This window comes from Sceloporus occidentalis, unplaced genomic scaffold, assembly GCF_023333645.1.
Source record: "Sceloporus occidentalis isolate IW3139 unplaced genomic scaffold, rSceOcc1.0.p SCAF_1, whole genome shotgun sequence".
NCBI classification, from domain to species: domain Eukaryota; kingdom Metazoa; phylum Chordata; class Lepidosauria; order Squamata; family Phrynosomatidae; genus Sceloporus; species Sceloporus occidentalis.
In genome coordinates, this window is record NW_028316981.1 from 133,426,949 (window position 1) to 133,451,087 (window position 24,139).

The 24,139-nt window shown below is 40.9% G+C and overlaps 1 protein-coding gene across 1 annotated transcript in view; it reads left to right on the forward strand.

Moving 5' to 3' along the window:
* Nucleotides 1-24,139, forward strand: part of GRIN2C (glutamate ionotropic receptor NMDA type subunit 2C) — a 109,991-nt gene that overhangs the window by 48,328 nt on the left and 37,524 nt on the right. Inside the window, exons 3-5 of the mRNA XM_089536785.1 lie at nt 6,130-6,728; nt 14,733-14,847; nt 22,284-22,495. Of these exons, the coding sequence (XP_089392911.1) occupies nt 6,130-6,728; nt 14,733-14,847; nt 22,284-22,495 (926 nt within the window). The remainder of the gene's footprint in view (nt 1-6,129; nt 6,729-14,732; nt 14,848-22,283; nt 22,496-24,139) is intronic.

Genomic DNA, 24,139 nt, shown 5'->3' on the forward strand with positions numbered 1-24,139 from the left:
ACCTCCAAAGTGACCTGAAGCAGCTTTATTTTAGCCTGTCTGTTCAGGCCCCATGTCAGAAAGGGATTAAAATGGCTGGAGGAACTGACTGCGGTCAGGTTAAGTATAGGGAGGGTAAATGGCTTGACAGTTTCATCCTGTACAAACCTGGCACAGTTAAAGACTCCTTCACTCCCTCCACCCATATTATAGGCAGGCCCATGGAGGGAAGCATGCCTGGAATCATTAACAGCAGACAGCTATGGCTGAGAAGGGCACATAAGCTTGGTCCTGATGCATCAATGATGTTGCTGTCCATGGTGCTGCAACAGTGTGCTCTCAACAAGGCTTTTAAGAAACACCCTTGCCTGAAAGTACAGATGGGTGAGAATTTCATTTCAGTTTGCTTTCAATAAGAATCAGCAAATGTAGCCTTAGAGGAAGGAAATGACACCCCACACACAGACACACCTCTTGACAACAAATCTTGCCAAGAAGACCCTGTGATAGGTTTGCCTTAGGGTTGCCATAAGCTGGTAATGACTTGAAGGCACATAATTCATATTGAGGATGGGCATGAAATTTTAAAAAAAAATTCAGGCAGCAGAGAAACTGAAACAGACCCATCCATCTATCAAGGTCCAAAGCTTACCTCTCTTAAAAGAGCCCTAAAGGTTGGTGTAATAAAACTGAATTAGATCTGCTAACTTGCCTTACACATTGTAAACCACTTAGGGATTGCTAGTTCACTGATAAATGGTATACAAATGTACTTGCTATTGCTATTGCTACCTTCCCCCTGCCCTGATAAATTTTTCATCTGTAACATGCAAATGGCATGCGAGTACAACATAGAGCTCTTCATGCTGTGTGTAGCTCTGCCTGCTAACTTTCGTGAACACAAATGGAGACAAAATTTATTTCAGTTCCATGCTGAAGGACTTAACCAGGGGAAAAGGTGGGGAGTAGATGATAGTGATGACTGTCACCAGAATTCACAAATCACTTCATATTCAGGATATGAAACCTGAGGTTTTTAATAAAATTCAAAAACAAGTGAAAGCAAAACCAACAGATTTTCCTATCCATTTTACTCTGAAAAATACAGAGTAATTCTGCTGGTATGCCATACTGCAGCCTCCTGATATATTAGCAGAGTTGCCCAGAGAGTTCATGAGGCTGAAGGAGAAGTGATGTTGTGGGACCCTGGTCTATTCCCTGCAAGAAATCAGACCAGTGGAGGTGCTCTCCTGAGCAATGTTGCACAGCTGGGATAGGAACAGCTCACAAAGGAGCTGAGGTAAGGGAGACTTGTGGTGATGGCGGGCTGGAACAAATTACATCACTATTATTATTATTATTATTATTATTATTATTATTATTATTAACCTTTATTTATGAAGCGCTGTAAATTTACACAGCGCTGTACATGCAATCTTTTTAGTTAGATGGTTCCCTGCCCTCGGGCTTACAATCTAAAAAGACATGACACAGAAGGAGAAGGGAGTGGTGGAGGGAAAGGGTAAGAGGTCCAGCAGTTCCTCTCTCCCTCCGAGGCCTGGACCAAGGCAGATGGACTGGAGGGAGGGCTTGGCTTCATAATGGATGGTTAATCATTTTCCAGGGAAAATACATACTCTCAAGTAGGATAATGCATATACAGTACATAGCAATACAGGAAATGGATCGATAAACAGGCACCAAAAGAACATCAAATAGTAAGCGATAATTATGCAATGCCTGGGAAGGCTTCTTTATATATCACTGAATATCTATGTAGCATTTCTTTCAGATAGGTAATCCAAATAGGGCCTTTGTTTTCAGTTCTAGAACTGATTTCTTTGAGGAGCCCTGGTGGCACTGCAGTCACTCACTCAAAAACCATAAGGTTGCAAATTCAAGACCAGCAAAAGGGCTCAAGCTCGACTCAGACTTGCATCCTTCCGAGGTCACTAAAATGAGTACCCAGATTGTTGGGGGTAAATTAGCTTACAGTAGTAAACCACTTAGACACTGCTTAGGCGGTATGAAGCGGTATATAAAAAATGAAGCTTGTTTTTGACCAGGGTAAGCAGATCTCAGGCTTGTAGGATCTATGTTGAGATGGACATCGCGCCCACCCGCAATTGACTGACTGGTCCCAATGTAATGTATTTGCACCAGCTCATAAACTGAGAATTAAAGAAAGGTAAAGGATACATCTGAGGACAAGCTCAGCCCAAGAATTTGTTTTCAGTTCTAGAACCGAGCTTTCTAAGAAACTAGTCTTTTTTAAATAAAGTATACTTGTTTCCGCCAAACATTCCTTAATGTTCTGTAGCCAGAGAGAGTGCTGCCACTATTGCCAAACAGTTAAAAGTGAGAAACCTTTGCCAATCTACTGCAAATCACCCAGAGACCTCCAAGTGGCCTCAAACCTACCTTTTCTCCATCACTGCCTTAATCAGGGTGTATGTACTTTACAGTTAAAGCTATTTTATACCCCCTTAACTGCCACAGCTCCATTTTATAATTCTGGAATTTGTAGTTTGTTGATGGATTTAGGCTTCTCTGCTAGAGAGCTCTATTGCTGCAGTTCAGAGAAAAATGGACAATGCTAAGCACCTCACTAAACTGCAAATCCCAGAATCCCATAGGATGGAGCAATTGCAGTGAAACCTACAATTGTACAGTGAGAATGCAGCCTAGCATTCGTATGCATAAAAGAAAAGCCCATGCAATCATGAGGAGCAAAGAGGCAGCACTGGAAGGTGCCAAGAAGAAGGAAAAAGAGGAAAAAGAAATCTTCAAATAACTGCTGAATGAATAGAAAGTTGTCGTAATTGTCTAATGTTTTCACAATATAGACCTTCCCTTAGGAACAAAACAATACCAGTGGAGGCTTACTTAGAGCATATCTTTCAGAAACATGCAGAGTTGACCATATTGTGTTCCCTCCCTCTTTCCTCCCTCCCCTCTTTCCTCAGTATGACGTGCGTCAGCAGCAGGTCACAAATGCTGCATGGATTACACGGAGGGACCTTTCTGTGTGTCCAGTGTTTACTGTTTCAAGGGGACAACTGGAAATACTACTGTGCATGTGGATGGATGCTCAGCTACCCATCTCAATAAAATGGGAACCTTTCATGTAAAAGGACATGTTGACATAATCAAACTACAAAGAGAGCAGTCCAAACATTTCTAATTACTGTTTTACTCTTAGGGGGAAAAAGCATTTCCTTTCCCCTCCAAATAACCACACAGTTCCTTTTCTGTTTTTAACCTTTTTCAGCAGCTGAATCTAATCAACAGTTGGAACCTTATTTTTGTGTGATCAGATCATTTGCTGCTTAGGTATTTTAATATATTAATATAAACCGTGAGATCATGCAAATGTGAGCTCATTTTTATATTTTAATAGACAACTTAAGTATATTAAGGTGTGATTATAACTTTATAGGGCTATACTTTATGGCACAAAGGATAATTTCCCTGAGGGATATTGTAAACACTCTATTTTAGGTTTTAATAGTGATTAATATTTTAACAGTGATGGGAGAAGCCCCCTTCAGCTTGATTCAGCCCAGCATTTATTACAATTTCTCAGGGAACTGTTGGCTTGTGGTTGGTTTTTTATTTATCTACAGTTTTGTTACAGAAAAACTTCACCTTGCCCTTTCGGTCAGCTATAATGCTAAATTATGGTTTAGTATTATGCAAATAAATCAACCTCATGCATCCTCTCACTTTCTTGGGAGGCCATGAGAAGATGAGAAGCTGTCATACCCATTTTTTACTAGCAACAGTTGAGTATTACATTTTGAACCCTAAACTGTGATTAATCATAATTATGGTTTGTGTTATTTGAAACATGACAACTTCATGTACTTTAGTCTGGCATGGATGCATTTTATCTTGATTGGGACATTTTGCCAAACTACAGTCAATTAAAGAATGTCTCAAATGTTTATCTTTTCCTCCAGTTATGTTTCCATTTCAGCTACAACTGATATTGTTCTAGATTCTAGTTCAGGCCATCAAAGATTCAGTAACTAGTTTGTCACACATAACCAAATGGTTCAGTCTCAAGTCACATGAGAAGTTTTAAAGATCAGGCACATTATTTACAATTATCATTTTCATTGGTTTCTGTTCTGTCTAGTCTCAGTGGATGTTTTAACATCTCCCATAATTTTACAGACCTCTATCATGCCCCCCCCCCCCCAGTTGCCTCTTTTCTACACTAAAGAGCCCCAGGTATTGTAATCTTCCCTCATGGAGAGGTTGCTTTGGACCTGTTGTCAACCTAGGACATTTTTACATGTTGCAGATTTTCCTTAGAAATAATGCCTCCTACTCTGAATTAGTACTGTATATATTCATGTATATAAAAAAACTGAGTCGACTTATCCACGGGTCAATGTAAGTACTGTACTTTAGCTCGTATATATATATCTCCATCCATCCCCTGGGGAAAGGCAAGAGTTTAATCTTTCCTAGAAGCATTGACCCCCTTCTACTCTCTCATCCATTCAGCATTTAGTTTGAGTACAAACAGTTATGCCTGCTGTAATTTTGTAAGTTCTTTAGCATTATTTTCATTTGCTTCAACTTTTACATATTTCATTACATGCTCCTAAGTTTTACCTTTGACTTATGTACAGGTCATATCAAAAGCCATAATTTTGGCCCCAAAACCTGTCCTCGACTTATACATGAGGTCGACTTATAGTTGAGTATATACGGTAGTTTAATCTCAAGCCTCAGTTTTCCAGGAAGGTTCTTCTTCAAAGTCTAAGTTGTCCTTGGGTTGAACAGATATTTTGTTCATTTTGATTCCATTTTCATTGTGGCAGTTGTAATAGCATTATATGCCTGCCCCCATTGTCTTCTGAAGGAATCTCCTGTTTTGTCAAATGACAGCCCCATACCTTCCTCCTCCATCTCGAAAGCCAAAGTAAATCCTTTCTCATTCTCACTACCAGTTTATTTCCTACAAACTCTTTATCTGTGATTTCAACTTCTTTGGGACAGTTATTATTGTTGTTGTTATTTATTCTATTCATTTATATCCAGCCTTTCTCCTGATACAGGGACTCAAGGCAGTTATGCATCTCTTCAATAAATAATTCATTTAGAAGTTGCAGTGACTTGATTTAAGACATTTTGCTACAATTTCAAATGAGTTCCTGCAACTACCCCTCCCCAGCAGTTAAAAGATAGCTTTAGATAAATTGAGATTTGTTTATTAGGAGATGAAGGAAGGTAATTAGACAAATGAAAAGATGACAAAGATAGTGGCAGGTACATGTACCCAAACACTTAGAATTTAGCAAAATACATTCTATCTGTGCATTTTTTTTTCTTTGTATTTTAAGACTAGGATTTAAAAACTAGAAAAATAAAATAAGAGTGAGATTGAATTCCCACTCTGCTTTGGCTGATTGGCTGGGACATGGTGATAGTAAGAGAATTTTTCATTGTATGAAATTTTGCATTCAAACAATTTGAATTCTCAAAGAAATGAAAATCACTTATGGTCTGTGGCATTTCTCATTGCTTTCAAAAATGGAATGCTTCAAAAGACTGTGTGGTGAGTGATGATTGAGCAACTGAGACTATGAAAATTCTTGCTTTGCATGTACAGTGTGCCCATGGTTTACGTGGGTGCGGCATATGTGGCTTTCAGTATACGCTGAAAGCTGCGCCAAGAAAGCCCCTCGCATGCCCCAGAAGAAGTAATGGGGCACATGCCACTGCACATCACAGGTGCAAGCCCCATTATTTCTAATAGGGCTCCAGCACACACAGATTTCCCCTTACGTGGAGGGATCCGGAATGGATCCCCGCATAAGGGGAGGGCCCACTGTACATATGTCTCTGTGTTTGAGTTTGCCAGTACATCCAGACACACATCATGGGACAAAGGTTTATGTAAAATTCAAAGAAAATTAAACAACAGTCATTATGAGCTGAAAAAGAAGTTTCCAGCCAAAATAATGATCATAATGAAAGATCAGGGATCAGACAAAATGACAACCATCAGCCCTTGATGGTGTCCATCATTTCCTCCCTGAAGTAATTGTCACCTAGGAAGTTGCAAAGTCAAGGACTGTAAGCTGTTTGCTTGTTATTCACAGATATGTTAATTCATTGTCTCCCCTTTTCTAGGAGCCTGGCTCTGCCTTTCTACAGCTGGGTGTCTCAATTGAACAGCAGATACAGGTGATCTTCAAAGTTTTGGAGGAATACGACTGGAGCTCCTTTGCCGTTATCACCAGCCTATATCCAGGATACACTGTCTTTTTGGACGTAATACGGTCCTTCACAGATGCCAGTTATTTTGGCTGGGAGATCCAGGATGTCTTGACTTTTGAGATGACTCAAGATGAGAGTGACTCCAAAATCCAAAGGTTGCTGCGTCAGATTGATGCTCAGGTGATGATTGTGTACTGCTCAAGAACAGAGGCAGAATATCTCTTTCAAATGGCAGAGCAGGCTGGTTTGATTGGGCCTGGCTACATTTGGATTGTGCCTAGTCTGGCAGTGGGGAACATGGATGTCCCACCTACCTCTTTCCCTATTGGTCTCATCAGTGTGGTCACTGAGAGCTGGAAAATGAGCTTGAGGCAAAAGGTCCGGGATGGTGTGGCTATTATTGCGCTCGGAGCAGAGAGTTATTTCAAGACGTACGGCTACCTTCCTGTGGTGGGCAGAGATTGCAACAACAAGAACCCCTATAGTGCACCTGCAAACAACACTTTCTACAGGTCAGCATGGGTAACAGTAGCCTGATTTAAACTCACAGTTTTTGATGCCATCAGAAATTAGAAACAAATGTACAATAAACTTTTGTAATGAATCTTGGACAATTTCTGTTCTTGGAGGGACAGTTTAACAGGTAGATATAAAACTTACAGAAAATTTTCCATCTAGGAATTACTACATTTCTACAACCAGGATTCTCCAAATGTGATATATTTGCCTAGCTGTATTACAAGTAGTGATCAGGGATAGAGGAGAACATATGAGTGGATCTACCGATGAAGAAGAATGTATAACACCTCATGGTATGTGGGGGAAGAGATCATGTGCAGAGTTTAGGTGTACACTGTTTGTGAAAAGCTCCACGATAATTCTTCCTAGAGCCATTTCACACTACACAGCTGTAGTACTCTACTCTGTTTTACCTCTCATGGTCCATACCATGAAATCCTAGGATTGGCAGTTGAGGGAAGGGCATTTTGAAGTCTCAGACAGACAGCTCCTCTGGTGCCTCTGATCAAACTATAAACTCCAGAAAGATTCTATAGGATGCTGCTATGGCAGTTAAAGTGTAATCAGATTGCTATACAGTCAGTCCTCCCCATTTGTAGCTTTGACTTTTGCAGATTTGATTATTCATGATTTGAGTAATATATTCTCTCTAGAAATTCTGACTGCCAGAATTTCACCATAGAGTCACAATGGAGGAACTACCAATTGCTGGAAAAAACATTTCTCTAGGCATTTGTAGGTCCTCCAGTGCAATTCTGTGCTCAACACAGAATCCAGTGGATGCTGACCATACAGTTGTACTGGAGGACTTAAGAGATTCCTACAGAGGTGTACTCTTTGTTTAAAAAAGGTAGGGTTTTTTATTTGTGTGTTTTTTTTTTTACTTTCATTGGGGGTCCTCCACCCTAAATCCAGCTAATGTGGAGGGCTCAGTATAATTGGGTAGTGTGAAAGAGCTGATATTTTCTGAAGAATCATCAGAAATTGTGTACAGGTGGGTTTCTTTACCCTTGGGGTGGGGGAGTAGGAATAGAATTGATAAGAATACTTACTAGACCAGACCACCTGATTTAACAACAGGCCACTGCTGTGTGAGCATGTGTGGAGATTTGTGCCATTCATCCTGGTCAGTCTGCTTTATATATACAGACATCACAATTGATATTCAAGGTGTTCTACCAAAAAACATAATGAGAAACAGCCAAGTCTGTGTTCTGAGAAGACTATAATCTAAATGTTGAAACTGGGAGAAAATAAAGAATGAAAAGGGAGGGGAAGGAAGGAAGAAGGAAGAAGTGCATATGAGCAATAACAACCACACTACCTATTTAACAGTGCCAGGCTGAATAGAAAGTGGCTTTGGGGAACATCAATGATGATGTCTGCATTTATAAAGCAGTGTATAAAGACTGACCAGGTTGAATGGTAACAATATTCACACATGCTCAAAATAAAGTGATGACCTGTTGTTACATCAAGTGGCCTGAGCTAGTAAGTATTCTTATCAGTCCCTCTCCCTCATCCCATGTGTGGGTAAAATCCACTCATAGACAAATTCTAATGATAGTTCAGAAAATATGGACCCTTTCTCAACAAATGTAGCATTGCATTTTGTCAATTTATGGGATGCTGTAAAAGGGGTGAAAGTGTTGCCCCATGAATGAGGAAGAAATGCATTAATGTATCTCTTTGGCTGATGAAAGTGGGTTTATTCATCTCTTGTGAAGATGAGGATGAAGGGTATAGCTTGCCTTGGCAATAGGGCTGTGTTACCTATCCACACACAGAGTGAAGGCAGTACGAGGGCATCATGTGCCCTCAATGATATCACCACATTGCCAGATTGGATGGGCCACATGGCACCATACTACATGAATTCTTATTGATTGGGATTATATTCTATGAGAGTTGAAGCACTAGAGAAGGGGGGGGGGGGGAAATAACACTGTAACCTCTGACAAGAAGGGGAGCAAAAAATGAACAGTTCCAAAAAAGGGACGATTTGGGATAGTACATGGGGCTCCCTGAAAGCCCTCTTTTCACACAAACAGTATTCAGCCCTGAAAATTTTACTCTATTGCACTGCTAGATTTTGTAAAATGTGAGGTAGCAACATGTATTTATTCTGGCATGTGTTCACTACAAAAACATTCTGTGGTGAGCCAGAATTGTCCATAACATTAAAGAGCACACTTTGTGATGAATAAGTAATGAAACAAAAATCATGCACTCAGTTCACATGTTAACACATAGTGGTTCTCACATGATTAGGCAGTGCATTATTTCCATAACTTGTTCTTGGCTGGGGGATTATGAGAGTTCCAGTCCAAAAAAGCAAGTTTCCCAAGCTTGCTTATTTCTTTCATTTATTTTATGTGAGGGTTACCTCAGGTAAAATCCTGTAGCCAGAAGAGACCATCTAGATCTCCTACTTACTCTCTCAGTTACAACACAATCCCTGGAATCCAGTTATTGCTCCTCTGCCGCATCCCCTGTTTCTCGGTTCTTCCTCTCATTCGTACTCATTGCAGATTGGACCTTGTGGACTCTAGTGTAGCTTTAGGGTTGCCAGGTTGATTTTGGGATGGGGCCCCTATAGCAGGGACGTAGCCAAGGGGTCCGTGGGGTCCGGACCTCTCCTTCCAATAAAAAAAATGAATGGCATGCGCTGCTGCTCTGCCGCGCCCAAGCCCCATTATAATGGTGGCACTTAATCTGGACCCCCCCCCCTTCCTAAAATCCTGGCTATGTCCCTGCCTCTAGCTTGATTTGTTACTCTAAAGCTCTGTTGGACAGAACTATGTCATGTTTCTTCCTTCACTCTCCTAACATGGCCATTTTAGCTCCTTCCTCCAACTCTTGTTCCCCCGGACATGACCATTTACTGGCTGGCAGAGAGACAAGGTGCAGATAATCATTTCTGTTCCTGTAGTTGGATATATAGCTTTGGAGGTCATTATTGCTGTATCTCTAGTTATAGGAATGGAGCTGGAGTCTTCTCTGCACCTTCTCTCATGTTTCCATCAGTCGGTAAATGGGGTGTGTGTAGTTGCGGCACCTCAAAGGTGAATTTTGGAGGTGAGGGAAAAGATGTATCATAGTTCTGCCTGATTGGATCTTATATTACCTCTTTTTGATCCAGGATCTTTTACGAATACAGGAGCCCTGAATTCAACCTTGCAACCCCATGTAGCAGTGAGGAGTGAGAGAAAGAGAAAGGGAAAGGCAGAAACATTACAACTCAGAGGGGTGGCAATGCTTAAAAGTATGAAGAAGTTAGCTGAGTGAAACATTTTTAATTCTCAGATTTTAATGAACACTTCTGGTGTGTGACACTCCATAATTGAGGAGCAGTTTTAACATTGGTCTTTTTTAAATCTAGGATGTAATTCTCATGGTTACTTTCTCAATCCTCAAAGCATTCTGTGAATATTAATCTTCTACAAATAAATTGGACTACCAATGGAGGAGCAGTCTGAAGATCATTTCCTCCTTGGTAAAGGCTTTGCTATCAGTAAGAATTGGTGAAAAAATGGATTGGATGGTGGCAGAGAGCAATAGCAATAGCATTTAAATTTCAAAACAGCTTAATAGTGAACTCAGCACTCTCTAAGCGGTTTACAATCTGTAAACTAGATGGTGGTGGGGCAGGATTAAGAGACTTGAAAAACAAATTATAATAACCCATGAAAATGCACTGCACTTTGTTGTCTGGGAAATAGGAAGTTAGTAGTCCACTAAACCATGTACTGGTATGGACTGCTTTGTCTTGCCCTATACATTCTGTTTTTAATTCAGAGGTCATATGAAGTGAGCTGCATTCTTGATTAATATTATGGTGTACCAATGGCGGGTTACAGACCGCCCTCAAGCAGCCGTTTTCCTGCCGCCACCATTCGCTGCGGAGGGAAGCCCCAGCGGCCAGACCGCGAGGCTTCCCGGCATAGCGAAAAAGGAGCGCCGAAATGGTGCTCCTTTTCAAAATGCAGAAGTGGCGCCACGAGGGGCAAAGCGCGCCTTCACGGCATCACTTCCGCTGCGACACATCTGGACGCTATGCGGCACCCATGTGGATGGGCGCTGCCATTAAGGACGCGCTCCGTGCGTACTAGGAAGAAGGGCCATGAGGAAGGTAAGACCCTTCCTAACCCTAATACGGCCCTTCCTAACCTTAGTACGCGCGGAGCGCGTACTTTATGGCGGTCTGTAACCCGCCAATGTATTGCTTTGATTGTGTCTTCCTGTGTATCAGGGGGTTGCACTGGATGGCCCTTGGGTCTCTTCCAGCTCTATGATTCTGTAATTCTATAATTTTGGTTAGATCTTTTCAATAGCAGGCACAATAATCCAAAAGGTGGAGAGGGGATTCTTCTGTCTGATTCCTATACCCTGCTGGATTCATGTTGCCCTAGTAGAAGAAGGCAGTGAGCTGGTTGGAATGAAAATAGGTATGACGGCTCCAAGGTTAAGTGTACCACCTCCTTCAGTATGGTGTCCTGGAAGGAATTTAGATCTGTCAGTCCAAAGCCTCCACAAATTGCCCACTGATGTGTCTCTGGCATGCCCCCTCCTTTTGCTATTACACTTGATGGTGGTGCAACAATGAAAGCAGAGACTTCTGTGCTCAAATGGAGGAGGCTTGCATGGATGGATTGTCAGTGGACCTTTCCCTTAATAGGCAGATAGGGAAAGCCATACCATCATTTAGCCCCTAGAGGCATAGGACTTTAACCTAAAATAGGTTTTCCATCTCTTCATTTGTTTTTGCATGCAGTCATACCAGGGATAGTCCCTTTGTGGCCCTTCAGATGTTTGTTAGACTGTAATTGTCATCAGTCCTAGCCAATGGTAAAGAGTGATGGAAGCTGCAGTTCAACAGCATCTGGAAGGCCCCTGTTTATGCCTTTACGATGTTAAATTTCCATAGGGGCTTTGACACATTTTTAATTGCCTCAGTATTTACAATTACAAATATTAACTATTAAATGCCGATAATTTCTGTTCCTATCTCCAACATTTAACCATTTAACTATTACTATGTTTTAGCTTCAGATTAGACTGCTTCAGTCGCCTCCAAACATTGACATATATACTGTTCCCTTTCCTAGTAACAATAATATGAGGATCAGCTCCTAGTCTTTCACAAGAGATAGTGGAGGAAATTTATCAGCAATATGGTGAAAAAGTTACAACAATTCAATGGATCTAATTGCAGTACATCTTTGTATGTTTTCCAACACAAATGCACATAGAATATTTTAAAGTAATATAACATTTACTCAGAACCTAGAGAGATATCTAAATGAGACGTAGAAACACTGTTAAACATGGCCACCACTTGCTTAGTAATGGAAAAGAATTGAGGTTGGGGCTCTACAGACTGCCCCTTTTCGCACTGAATTGGGGCAACCTCATGCCATGGCCCCAATTTGGCCTTTTGAGGGTGCAAAAAGGAACTGCAAACCCTCAAATGGGTTTCACAGCTGCATTGCCACATCATATGAATGCCTGGCCGGAGGAGTGCCATGACGCCACACACCATGTGGAGCAGTGTGCAGTGTCATGGCATCCTGGGGGTGGAGTCAGGGCATGTGTCATCTGGAAGCGATGCAATGCCCCGCCCCCAGGCTGGCCTTAATGGCTGGTCAGAAGAGGGCTTCAGTTTCACATTTGAATATGTACCAACTTAAATTGCAGTTTCTGAAGTAATACATGTCCCATTAGATTATTATTCTTTAGTTACTGCTCATTTCTGAATTTTGCAGTGTTGTTCTCTTTACTAAAAAAGGCATACAAAGTTGCATATATTAGGGAAAACAAATTTGTATGAACACCCCCCCCCCCCCATATGTGACTGGATAAATGTATACAAAAGTAGAGGCAGGTGAATGCGTATGAATTTTCAAGTGGCCTTTGTAGTAGTGAATATATGTATGTGGGTATGTCGGTGTATAGAAATGGGCTAAAAGGACCAAAAAGTTTCAAAATTATCCAGCCCTAGTCTTGCTGTCATTAAGAAACTCCAACGTCCCTTCTGAGATCAGTGGCTCCAGGGAGCCTCATTCCCCATGAAGAGAATGTGACAGTGATGCAGCATCCAGCTAAATAGCTCTAGTTACAGCTTTCAGTTTGCTGCTATGCTTATAGATGCCCATACATTAAAAGAGAACACACAACCTGTGTGGCTTGAATCTCTTGTCAATGTATGTGTGTCTTAGTCTCTTACATGTCTTTAAAAAACTGGCTGAACATATAATAACCCAGGTCCTACTCGGGTACACTTGCAATCTAAACTAGATAACAGTGGCAACAAAAGACTGAAATAGGCAGAATCCACAAAATCTGGCAAACGTCTGTTGAACAAGGAGATCAAAATATGCTGCTCTAGTGAAGCATCTACAATCCACCTGAGGTCAGAGCTCTTGTCTCTGTGCTTTTTTGACAGCATAAATGGGATATCAGCTAGAATAGCAACTATGGTTCATTAAATACTTTATTTCATTATTAACGTTCCTATCATTTGAGGAAAACACTGGTTTTAGCTTATAACAAGGTGTAGTAAACAAGGTGTGGACTTCATGTAGCTTCCCTCTGTGGAATTTGATGGAGTGACAGTGAAACAAAACCTGACTTTTTTGTTTTAGCATGAGCCTTGTCTGCATGGGCAAAAGGGCTGTTCCCCCCTGTTCTGGCATTGTCTTGTTTGGATGGCACACTGCCCAAACCCCAGTATGGTGTGGGCAGTCCAGACAACATCCAGCACATCCTATATCAGAACCGAGATGTAACAGGATTAAAACAGAGTAAAATATCTTAACTGTTGATCCAGATCTTCCAGGAAGATCCAGAGCCCTCCATTTCCATTTTGAAGTTGTTGTCTGCTCAGGTGTCCTTTTGGGCCACTTGGCACATCTGCAACTACCACCAGTTGTTCATTCTAAAGTCAGAACAAGGCACCCATTATGTGATCATTGCTGGCTGCCTTGTTCTGACCTCAGAAGTGAGAGACTCATGGCAGTGGTAGTGGGTGCACCAGGTGGCCCAACAGGACACCCGTGCAGCCAGCTGCTGTGGGGACAGAGGCCAAGCTAATGAGAGTGGGATGGGGCAGCTGTGGGTCTAGGATATTCCAGGCTGCCCCTAGATTATCCTGGCCAGTGTAGATAAGGCCAAGTACTGTACTCTGTTGAAAAGAAGAATTACATTCCTGAAGCCCTCTTGAAAGTATGATTCTTCTTGCAAACCAGTCACATGTTCCCTTTGTTCCTTGTTTTAAGAAAAAATGTATGCTTTTGACAAACAACTTTTAAATCTTAAGGGTTGGATGGAAACAAAAGAGCTATCTAGCTCAACACTCTGCCATGCAAGAATATACAACTTAGGTAAATACACAACTAAAGATGGCCATCCAACCTCTGTTTAAAAACCTCCAAAGATAGAGAGTCTACTACCCTCTGAGGCAGTGACTCCACTGTTGAACAGCTCTTTCAGTAAAGAAAAGGTTCTTCCTAATGTTTAGGTGGAACCTTTTTTCCCCTGTAACTTGAATCATTGTTTCATCTTCTACTCTCTGGAGTAGCAAAGACCAGAACATGAACTAACTGTAGGATGAATGAATCAATTTATTATGGTCACAGACCAGAAATACAAAACATACATAAACAACCAAATCAACATTGTATTTACATAATGTTAGAATATGCTTACCGTACTTCTGTCACTCAGTTTTGGTGTTGCACAAAAGCAGTAAAGGGAGGAATTGGCTGCAAACCTGTCAAAGCTCACTATCCCTGGTGGAATGTACTTTCGATAAGGCAGACATAAACAGTCTTAGCTTGAAACTATGAAGCCCGGATGGTTGTTGAAAGATCAAGATGGGCAGAACTCTTGGTAGCAGAGGCAGCAGAAATTAAGATGCTACATGGAGAAAACCGAGAACCTAACACTCTCCAGTTTCCTTCCAGCAGCTCAAAGCAGTTTTCGCTTACTCTCAACAGGCATTTGCTCAATGTGACCTGGGAAGACAGAGATTTGTCCTTCAATGAAGGCGGCTACTTGGTGAGACCCACCATGGTGGTAATTACACTGAATCGGCATCGGCTCTGGGAGATGGTGAGGGCCTTTCTCTATCTCTATCTCTCCCTCTCCCTCTGTGTGTGTGTGTGTATGCATTTGTTTGTGTGTGTGAGTGCAGGCACAGCTGCTATGAAATACATCTACTTCATTTTGTAGATGGGTCTTCCACCGTACACACCCAGGACTCCCTGGTGCTAAGGTTTCCTGGTGGTCTAAATAGATAGCTATCATGGATGCATGAGGGGAGAAGGAGGAAGGGTGGAAAGCATATAGCCTTATTCTGCCTTTATACGGAGTGGAATGAGGCAACTAAGCAGGAGATACTAGACATTCCTTCTGAGTCTCTCCAGCCATTCCGAAGGAGGGACTCTCCTGGGGACCTCTCTATGTCTCATTGCCTCATCTGGGATCCCAAAGCTAGCCTACTCCCCATAGGTGCAAGAGAGGATTCTGACACATTAACACTTGGAAGCAAGAGTCAGCTGCTAGGCCAGTTGGTTTCTGTATGTGGAATTTGTGTTGGTGAATTGCCATCTTGTCTTTTGCTTCAGGCAGAAATACTATTCAGCTGGAATCAGTAAAGTGTTGATCTTCGAATCACTGCTGTATCACACACCACTCCTTACTTATTAGCTATGGTGATGAGGGCTGTTGAAAGGTGCAACTTCTCACCCTTGTTTTAAGCTGAAAAAATGGCATGATTGAGCCCCCCACCCTCTTTGTCCTTTCCTGTTGTCCTTTGTCAGTGGAGCTTCTTCCCCCTGCCATTGTGGGGATGGCTTAAACTGGATGATTCCAAATGTAATATGAAGCTTTCTTCAAATCTGCATGGTAATTTAATTTGATTTCATAAACAAATTGAAGCACCATGAAATGAAATTTTGAATTCATTTATTCAGTGTTATACAACTAATTTATTTAATTTGCGATGCTTTGGTAATGTATCACATGCTACGGGGCACATAGCTCAGTTGGATGAGTGCACCAAGATGTCCTTGTTTGTGCAAGATTACTTTGTAGTTTCCTTTCACTCACATGGAACTGAATTTAAAAAATAAAAACAGACACACGATAAGAAGGCAAATGGTCTTAAGCAAATTATGTATTGGAGATGAAGTTCCCAGAGGCAAATTTGAAGCCATGTCAATAAAAACATTCTTCAAATGTAGAAAACAAACTGGGGGCATCATGGGGAGATATCTTGTTGGGTGAATTCTAAATGAAAACTAATGCTAAAACTATTGAGATCCTGTGGTAATGCACAAGTGTATGGTGAAGCCTTTTCAAAATGCCCCAAATTAGGGTTGCCAGAGTGAAAAGTGGAGAGGCTCCTGTGACTTTAATGGCTGTGTGGTAGACAAAATTTTGGCAGGCATTGCTCATTATCTGGTTGCATGACGAGCTTCTCCTGGTGAAATGTCATCTTCTGTATAACCATAAAAAAACAGGAACTCTCTCCAGTTTTCAGTCTGGCAACCCTACAGTGATAAAGGGGAAATGATAAAGCACTGTCTTGTTTTTAGTTGTTTAGATACCCTGCCACAAGGATTGAATGTAATTTCCAGACTAATATACATCACTATTCTCAAGTCTTTTTCTTCTGCCTAGCCCATACTTCTCAAGGTCATTGTCTTCTATGAAACAGAGGAAAGCTGTCACTTCACACAACTGATTTTCTGTCTTGAAAGAGCAGCATATTGGCATATTTTTGTTGCTTTTTTTACTATCAAGGAGCTGAGGAGGAGCATGTTTATTTTCCTGGCTTAAGTGCAAAATAACTTGATGAAGTCTCAGCATTACTCATCTTGACAGCTGACCATCTACTTCTTACACAAGTGTATCAAACACTGATCAGTGCATAGGGGGAATAGAAATTTAACCCTTCTCACCTGCTCCTGTCCTGGTGCCCTTCCACACTACATTGTATTATACTATTATGATTCCACTTCAACTGCCCTGGCTACATCCTGTGTTTCTCCATTGAGGGAGGGACACTTAGGACGTTATCAGACACGGGAAATTGGAAGTATAATCTGATGACAATCCGAACACAATCAGGGATTTAATGTTATTGCGTGATAGACTACCACATGCAATTTCGGGCAATGGGAAGTCAGTCCGAACGTAATCATGGGGTTTCACGTTATTGCGTGAGAGGTGATCACACGCAATTTTGGGCAATGGCAAGCTATTTTCGGGCAATGGGAAGTCCGTTCGAACACAATTCGAATTCACGTACTGTAAATTCACTGAACTAGCAAATTCACGTTAATGCATTCTGGCCCCACTTTCTTTTCATTTGAAATTAAGAGAAGTTCCTCCCGTGTGATAAACTCCTTAGATTCTCAATCAAAGAGCTCCCCTGGTGCTTCCAATCCCAGGATTCCATAGAAGGCAGTGAGGGCGGTTAGAGTCATGCTGCTATAATTGTGGAATATAATAGAGCCCCTGGTATTCACTTGTCCCAGGTGGGAATTTAAAAAAAGATCCCTTCTTTGGCAACAGTGTTTCTTCCCCCCTAATTTGTGAATATTGGGAGAATATTGGGTGGTTGAATGTTTAAATCTCCCTTCAAACCTTGGTTCCAATCTAGGTAGTGACCTTACAGACATTAATTACTTGTGAAGAAATAAAAGGTAGAGGAGCAACTTCATGCTACATAATTAGCTTAACATGGGGCTAGAGCCTTGTGGATGCTAGAAGGGGCACCATTTGCTGTTCAGCCTCAGGTGACAAAATGTCTTGGGCTGGCCTCCTGCTCTTAGCATCATCTCCTGTGGGGAAAATGGCATTCATTCTTTCTTGCTTGGCTTTTGCCTCTTAGGAATGGTCCCATATTGAACTGCAGCATGTGCCCAGCTGTGACAGAACATTTTGGAAGTTGTTGGCCTTTGGGTTGTGACATTCACCTGATCATGTTAGAATATTTTGACTCCCAACTGCTGTGATAGAGTCCATTAATGGACTGTGATAGAGTCCATTAATACTATGAATAATAAGAGGATAGCACTTGCATTCCTCTGTACCCCCAGTTACTTCACTATTGCAAAGTAATTATTTTCTGTCTTCACAAGTGGCAAAAACTCAGGGAGGAAAATAGGTTTTTGCTTGTGACAGCTAAACAGTGCTAGTATTGTTGTTGTTGGTATGTGTGACTCACACTCAAAGTCTAGCATATCAGAAACTCGGCTTGTTGATTTAGCAAGGCTGAGTAGTGAATCAGGCTTTGTCAGAGAAAAGGATATTGATAGTATTAGAAATTCAGCAGATTAAAAAAAGCCAGGGAAGTTCATTTCTTTAGCTGATTAGGATTATTGTTAGTTTGTATGAAGTATAAAGTATCTTGTTATCTAGTTATTCTGGTGCACAGGAAATAAACCACTTACAAAAATTTACTAGTGGTCATATTCAGATAGCCTAAGATTAGCCATCATGTTCAATTATGCTTTCTTAATCACATACCAAAAGCTGTCTATTTTGTTCATATTTTATCATAACCATATTTTTCTACAAAGAAAGAAAAACTACAACTTTAAATTCATATCATTCCATTATCTTTATTGAAAAGACTTAATTGAGGACCTCAAATCCTCAATTTTGCGATTAGCCCCCACCCCAGTCCAAAAACAGTTTTGCTTTGTCTAGCAAAAATTTCTCTTGGAAGCCCTGGATGTGAATATAATTATCCTATCTCATAACTATGTGTTGCTAAATAGTTCTGGTTGGTTTTCCATTCTGTTTGGAAGACTGCCATAAGTATTCTGGAGGAGATAAATGCTATTAGTGGAATAATACTGGTGTTAATTAAGTATGCCATGTTGTTTATGTAAATGCTTTTCACTGACACTTCCTCTTTATGATATGATTGTCTTGGGCTGTGAAAATGCTCTCCTATGTATCATAACAATGATTGTTGTTATTCTGTCAGTACTTCTGTTAGGGCTTAAAAATAGAATGTTATGTACAGACAAAAATATGACTGCACCTGCAGTGTCAGAATATACTTTTCTGGCAACCTCTCCCAGGAGCTTATCCCATTAACAAATAAGCTCTTACCTCTTCCAGCTTGAATTAAGGATCCAGGATGCCCCTGGAGGTTATCGTACCTAAATCACCACTTATCTAGCTGTGATGCTGCCACCCGGACGCATCCCAGGTCAAAGCCTTGCTCAGCCAGCACTTTTTCAAAGTTGGGGAGCTTCCGTCTTCAAAAATTGGCCAACTGAGCATATGAACTTACTTGTATGCTCAGCTCATCTTTAGTGAACTTAATTTGAGGGTCTGTGTTATCATAGATTAGAGTGGATAGTGTTAGAGGAAAGAGCCTTCTGAGTGGCAAGGCCCTGGTAACAGAACATTGTCTTCAAGGAGGCTGACCTGCAGCCCATTCATACTACCCAGTTATAGCACTATGATTCCACTTTAATTGCCATGGCTGTGGAATGTTGGGATTTGTAGTTGAGGTTTGTAGTTTGGTCAGAGGCACTAGAGGAACTCTCTGGCTGGGAATTGTAAAAGCCTTTCCCTCAACTGCAAATCTGAGGATTCCATAGGGTGGTGCCATACTCATATGTTAGTATGAATACTTTTTAAAATGTTGTACAAGGAGATATTAATTATCTCCTTGTATACTGTATTTTTCCAACTGCACACTGGCAGCCGAGAGCCAGTGTGGCATAGTGGTTTGAGTGTTGGTCTATGACTCTGGAGACCAGGGTTCGATTACCAGTTCAGTCATGAAACCAACTGGGTGACTTTGGGCAAGTCACATGTTCTCATCCTCAGGGGAAGACAATGTTGAACCTCTTCTGAACAAATCTTACCAAGAAAACCTCAGGATAGGTTTGCCTTAGGATCGTCATAGGTCAGAAATGACTTGAAGGCATACAACAACATACAACTTGAAAGCATACAATAACAGCAACAGCAACAGCTTGGGCCCAGGGTACTTGGAGGACTGCCTCTCCCCATATAATCCGCCCCGCACTCTTAGGTCGGGAGAGAAACATCTCCTAACAGTTCCAGATTTTCGTTATGCTGCTGCGAGGAGGGCATATTCTGTTTCAGCCCCTCAACTCTGGAACTCTCTCCCCAATGAGCTCCGCATGTCCAGTTCCCTTGATGTATTCAAGAAAAACTTGAAGACTTATCTATTCCGCCAGGCTTTCCCCCCATGAACCTTGCTGTCATTCTTCTCCCCTGAAATTGTGATGTATTCCACCTTTTAGCCTTTTATATAAATGTTGATGTTACGTTTTACTGTGATTGTTGTTGTACATTGTTGTTTTTAACTGGTTTTATTATTGTTGTGAACCGCTATGATCTATGGAATAGCGGTATATAAATAAATTTTATTATTATTATTAACAAAGGTGGCAGCCAGCTAGTGTCAGGGCATAGCTTTGCTGCTGACCATTGGCTGACTGTGGAATGTATTCTGGCCCTGTACAGCTGCAGTTGCCCAGCTGGGAAATAAGCAGCCAATATTCTCAGGACCACCAGTATATAAATATGTTGGCAAAGCTATACATTGTGCCAGCATCAAATAAGATCTTGGCCCTTATCTTTAGTTATTGGTTTTTCACATATTTCTTGATTAAAATCCAAGGTGTGTGTGTTGCAGGGTAGATATAATTGTTATCTTGTATTTTAGATGAGCTTTGTGAACCCCAAGATTCATATTTTTGAACAGGAAAATTCAAGTCTTGGTAACTTCTCTCATGTTAAGTGCTCTTTTTCCATCAGGACCCCAGTTTGATCAGAACAAATAAAAAGAAAACCAACACATAATTTTAATAAAACAATAACACAATTGGCCCTCCATATCCACGGATTCAATCAGCCACAGCTTGAAAATATTCCACCATCACCACCGCCCCCAAAGCAAACCTTGATTTTGCCATTTTATATAAGGGACACTATTTTTTTATGCCATTTTATATAATGGTACTTGAACATCCACAGATTTTGGTATTCACAGAGGGTCCTGGAACCAAACCCCAGCAGATACCAAAGGTCCACTGTAATCTTAAAAATATTTTTAAAAATATCATTAATGTAACATTATTGGAAGTGATGGAATAGGACAATTTACGATATCTCTTATCATGTGTATATTTGTAATTTTGTTTTTATTGTTTATTATTTGTTAGGTAGTCTATTAGTTGTGGATTTAAATGGTTGTAGGTCTGTATGTGGTCATTAGGTTTTGTCGTTAGTTATGTATGATTGTTTTGCACTTATTTGTGTTTTGCTTGTAGTTTGTATTCTTCTTTTTTTAAAAAATAAATATTTAAAAAAATCAGAACCAATATTAATTTTGTACATGCTATGGAATAAAACACCACTGTACTATATTATATTTTATTGTATTAATTTATTTTATCTTTGCAATGTTGGTATAGTAAAACACAAGCTTTAACTATTGCTTATTAGGCATACTCCAATATTGATTTCTGATGCAACAGAGGTGGGGGGAAATAAAGAATTCTAAAAGGGCAGAACATTTTTTTTCTTTTCAGTGTAAAATTAAATGGAATAGTAATTTTAATAAGTATGAAGATAATCTTTTTGCTCTTGCATATGACAAGGAATAAGGTTTGGTTTCTCCAGGGAAGCAATTCAAATACTAGCCCCCAAGCTTGCTGGTGAGTACATTACTCAGCTGTTGGCTGCAATGCCTAAATAACAGGGTTACAAATGAGATGGCAGATGGGGAGCAGGAGACCTGGGGTGAGCAGTAGGCTAGGTTGTATTCCACCTAGTTAATGGAACTGGGCAAATGTTACCAGGCAAAAGGAAACCACTCCCCACTTTCTCTATTTTAAATCCAAATCCCTTCTGCCTGCAGGTTATGATCCAGTTTATGTTTAGTCTCTGTAAATAAATATCCTATCCAGCCAATTTCCACTAGGACTTTTAAAAATCCAACACATTTAAAGCGAATATCACCAAATCTATTTCCAAAATAATAAGTGTTATCTCGTATAGTTCCCTGCAGCAGGAATAAATGTCCAAAAATGATCTGCATTCAGTCAGGGGGAAAGAAATAAAACATCTGTCTTCTGTGTCCAGACAAAATAGGCTGAATGTTTACTGCCCTCCATTGCCCATTGGCCTATCATTATCATCAAATTGTTTAGTGAATTGTTCTAGGTTATAACTGCTGGGAGGCTGTAGATGTTTTTGTCTAGAAAGGGCAAGGGTTGCCATCAGCTTGCAATCCTGGCTTGCAATCTTATTTGCTTCCTTTTGTTTTCTTGGCCCATTTCATGGTACTGTTTGTCTTCGAACCATAAAGTAATAAAGACATTAGGCTCTCTGGCTTCCTTCCCTATTTCATTTGATAAAAATGTTCTGTTTGACTATGTACAATTTAACATGGCATGTTTCACAGTCTGGATGAGAAAGGTAGGGGACTTGCCGAGGGCACTCCTCTTATGTGATCTCCTGCACTGTCTGCTCTTGCACAGGTAGGGAAATGGGAGAAGGGGATCATCCACATGAAATACCCTGTGTGGCCACGCTATGGATCCTTCCTGCAGCCCATGGCAGACAATCGCCACCTCACAGTTGCCACTCTGGAGGAAAGACCTTTTGTGATTGTGGAGAACACAGACCCAACCACAGGCGTGTGTGTCCGTAATACTGTCCCCTGCCGGAAGCAGCCTAACCACACTGAAAGGTAAAGGAGGGGGAAGTGGGAAAGGAAATGGAATTCAGAGATGGGATAACTGAAGGAACTTCTGGAGCAAACTTAGAAAAGGCATATAACTGTATTCATGTTCAGAGTTGGTTTACTTGAACTATAAAACAATACAATTTCTCCCCTGGCTGGCTTTCGAGTAAACCTATATACATTCTCCAGTATCTGTTGCCTTCCCCATGAAAAATATGTGCATCTTACAGGCTATTATGTTTTAACTGGTACAGTATATCTATATGCCTTCTTTTTCTTCACAGAAAAGGCAAAAGAAGGCAGACAGGCAGGCACAATTTACATCTATCACTTTATGATCTAACAGGATGAGAAGTGGAGATCTGGAGCTCATTCACACTATATAGTTGTAGTGCTATTATTGCACTTTAACTGTCATGGCTCCATCCTCTGGAATTGTGCGGTTTGTAGTTTCATCAGAGTTACCAGAAGAGCTCCTTGGCTGAGAATTTTAAAAAATCCCTTCCTAACTGCAAATTCCAGTCTTCCATAGGATGGAGCCTTCTCAGTTAAAGTGAAACAACAGTGCTATAATTGTGTAGTGTGAATGGACCCCTCATATCCTCATCTTCCCAGAATTCAGACAAGGGGATGATAGGTAATCTTTACCGAGAGTTCAGCAGTTGGGCTGTGACTGAGGATGGCTCCATAGCTTACGGGGCAAACAGACTCAGTTGTTTTTACACTGGTGACATTTCCTACAGTTGTCTACCAGTGTCTCCTTTACTGGGAGTCCCACTGCTGAAGAATAAGCTACAAACTTCAATGAGTCTTTCAGGTGTTGTTCACTCTAGTACTTGGACTGGATGTTTGCACTTAAAACAATCTAGTTACAAGTTGACTGGCTCAAGTAATGCCAGGATTGTATGCTGACCTGGCCAGGAAGTAAATTTACTGCCATGGGTGGGCTATTGTGGCCGTCCAGATGTTGTTGAACTGCACATTCCATCAGCACTACAATGGTGAGGAAAGTGCCTCATAACAGGTACAATCTTCTGACTTTATGAGGACATCTGGAATGGGGAGAAGAGGTGCCCTTTCTATTAGAGTCTATGTAAAGTAAGAGGACCAAATTTGTTGTGCCCCCTACAGTAGGATGCATGTTGGATGGGAGGAATGAGAAGAAAAGAAGCATCAGTGTGGGACATTTTGCTAACTTTCTCATTTCAAAGGATGGGCATGAAAGTCCACAACCGGCAATCTGGCATACTTTTAATCTGGCATACTCTGGACATGTTGGTTTACAGTCCCCATCACCCCATCTAACATGGACAGTGCTAGTTGGGAAAGATGGGCACAGTAGTCCACTACATCTGGAAGAGACCAGGCTGGCAGATGCTGCTGTTGTGAGTCCTCTTTTTATATCACATTTCTCTCCATCTCTCTCTCTCTCTATTGCTAGTGAGTATGTGATTCAATATTATTATTATTATATTTATAAAGCACTGTAAATTTGCACAGCACTGTACATGTACTTGTGTCTTGGGCTGGGAAGGGAACAAGAATCTGAAAGACAACACCTGAAGGATTCATTCATGCTAAAAACACATTAGAAGTTGGAAGAAAAATGAATCTAAATAGACACAATTTAATTTAGATAACACAATCAAT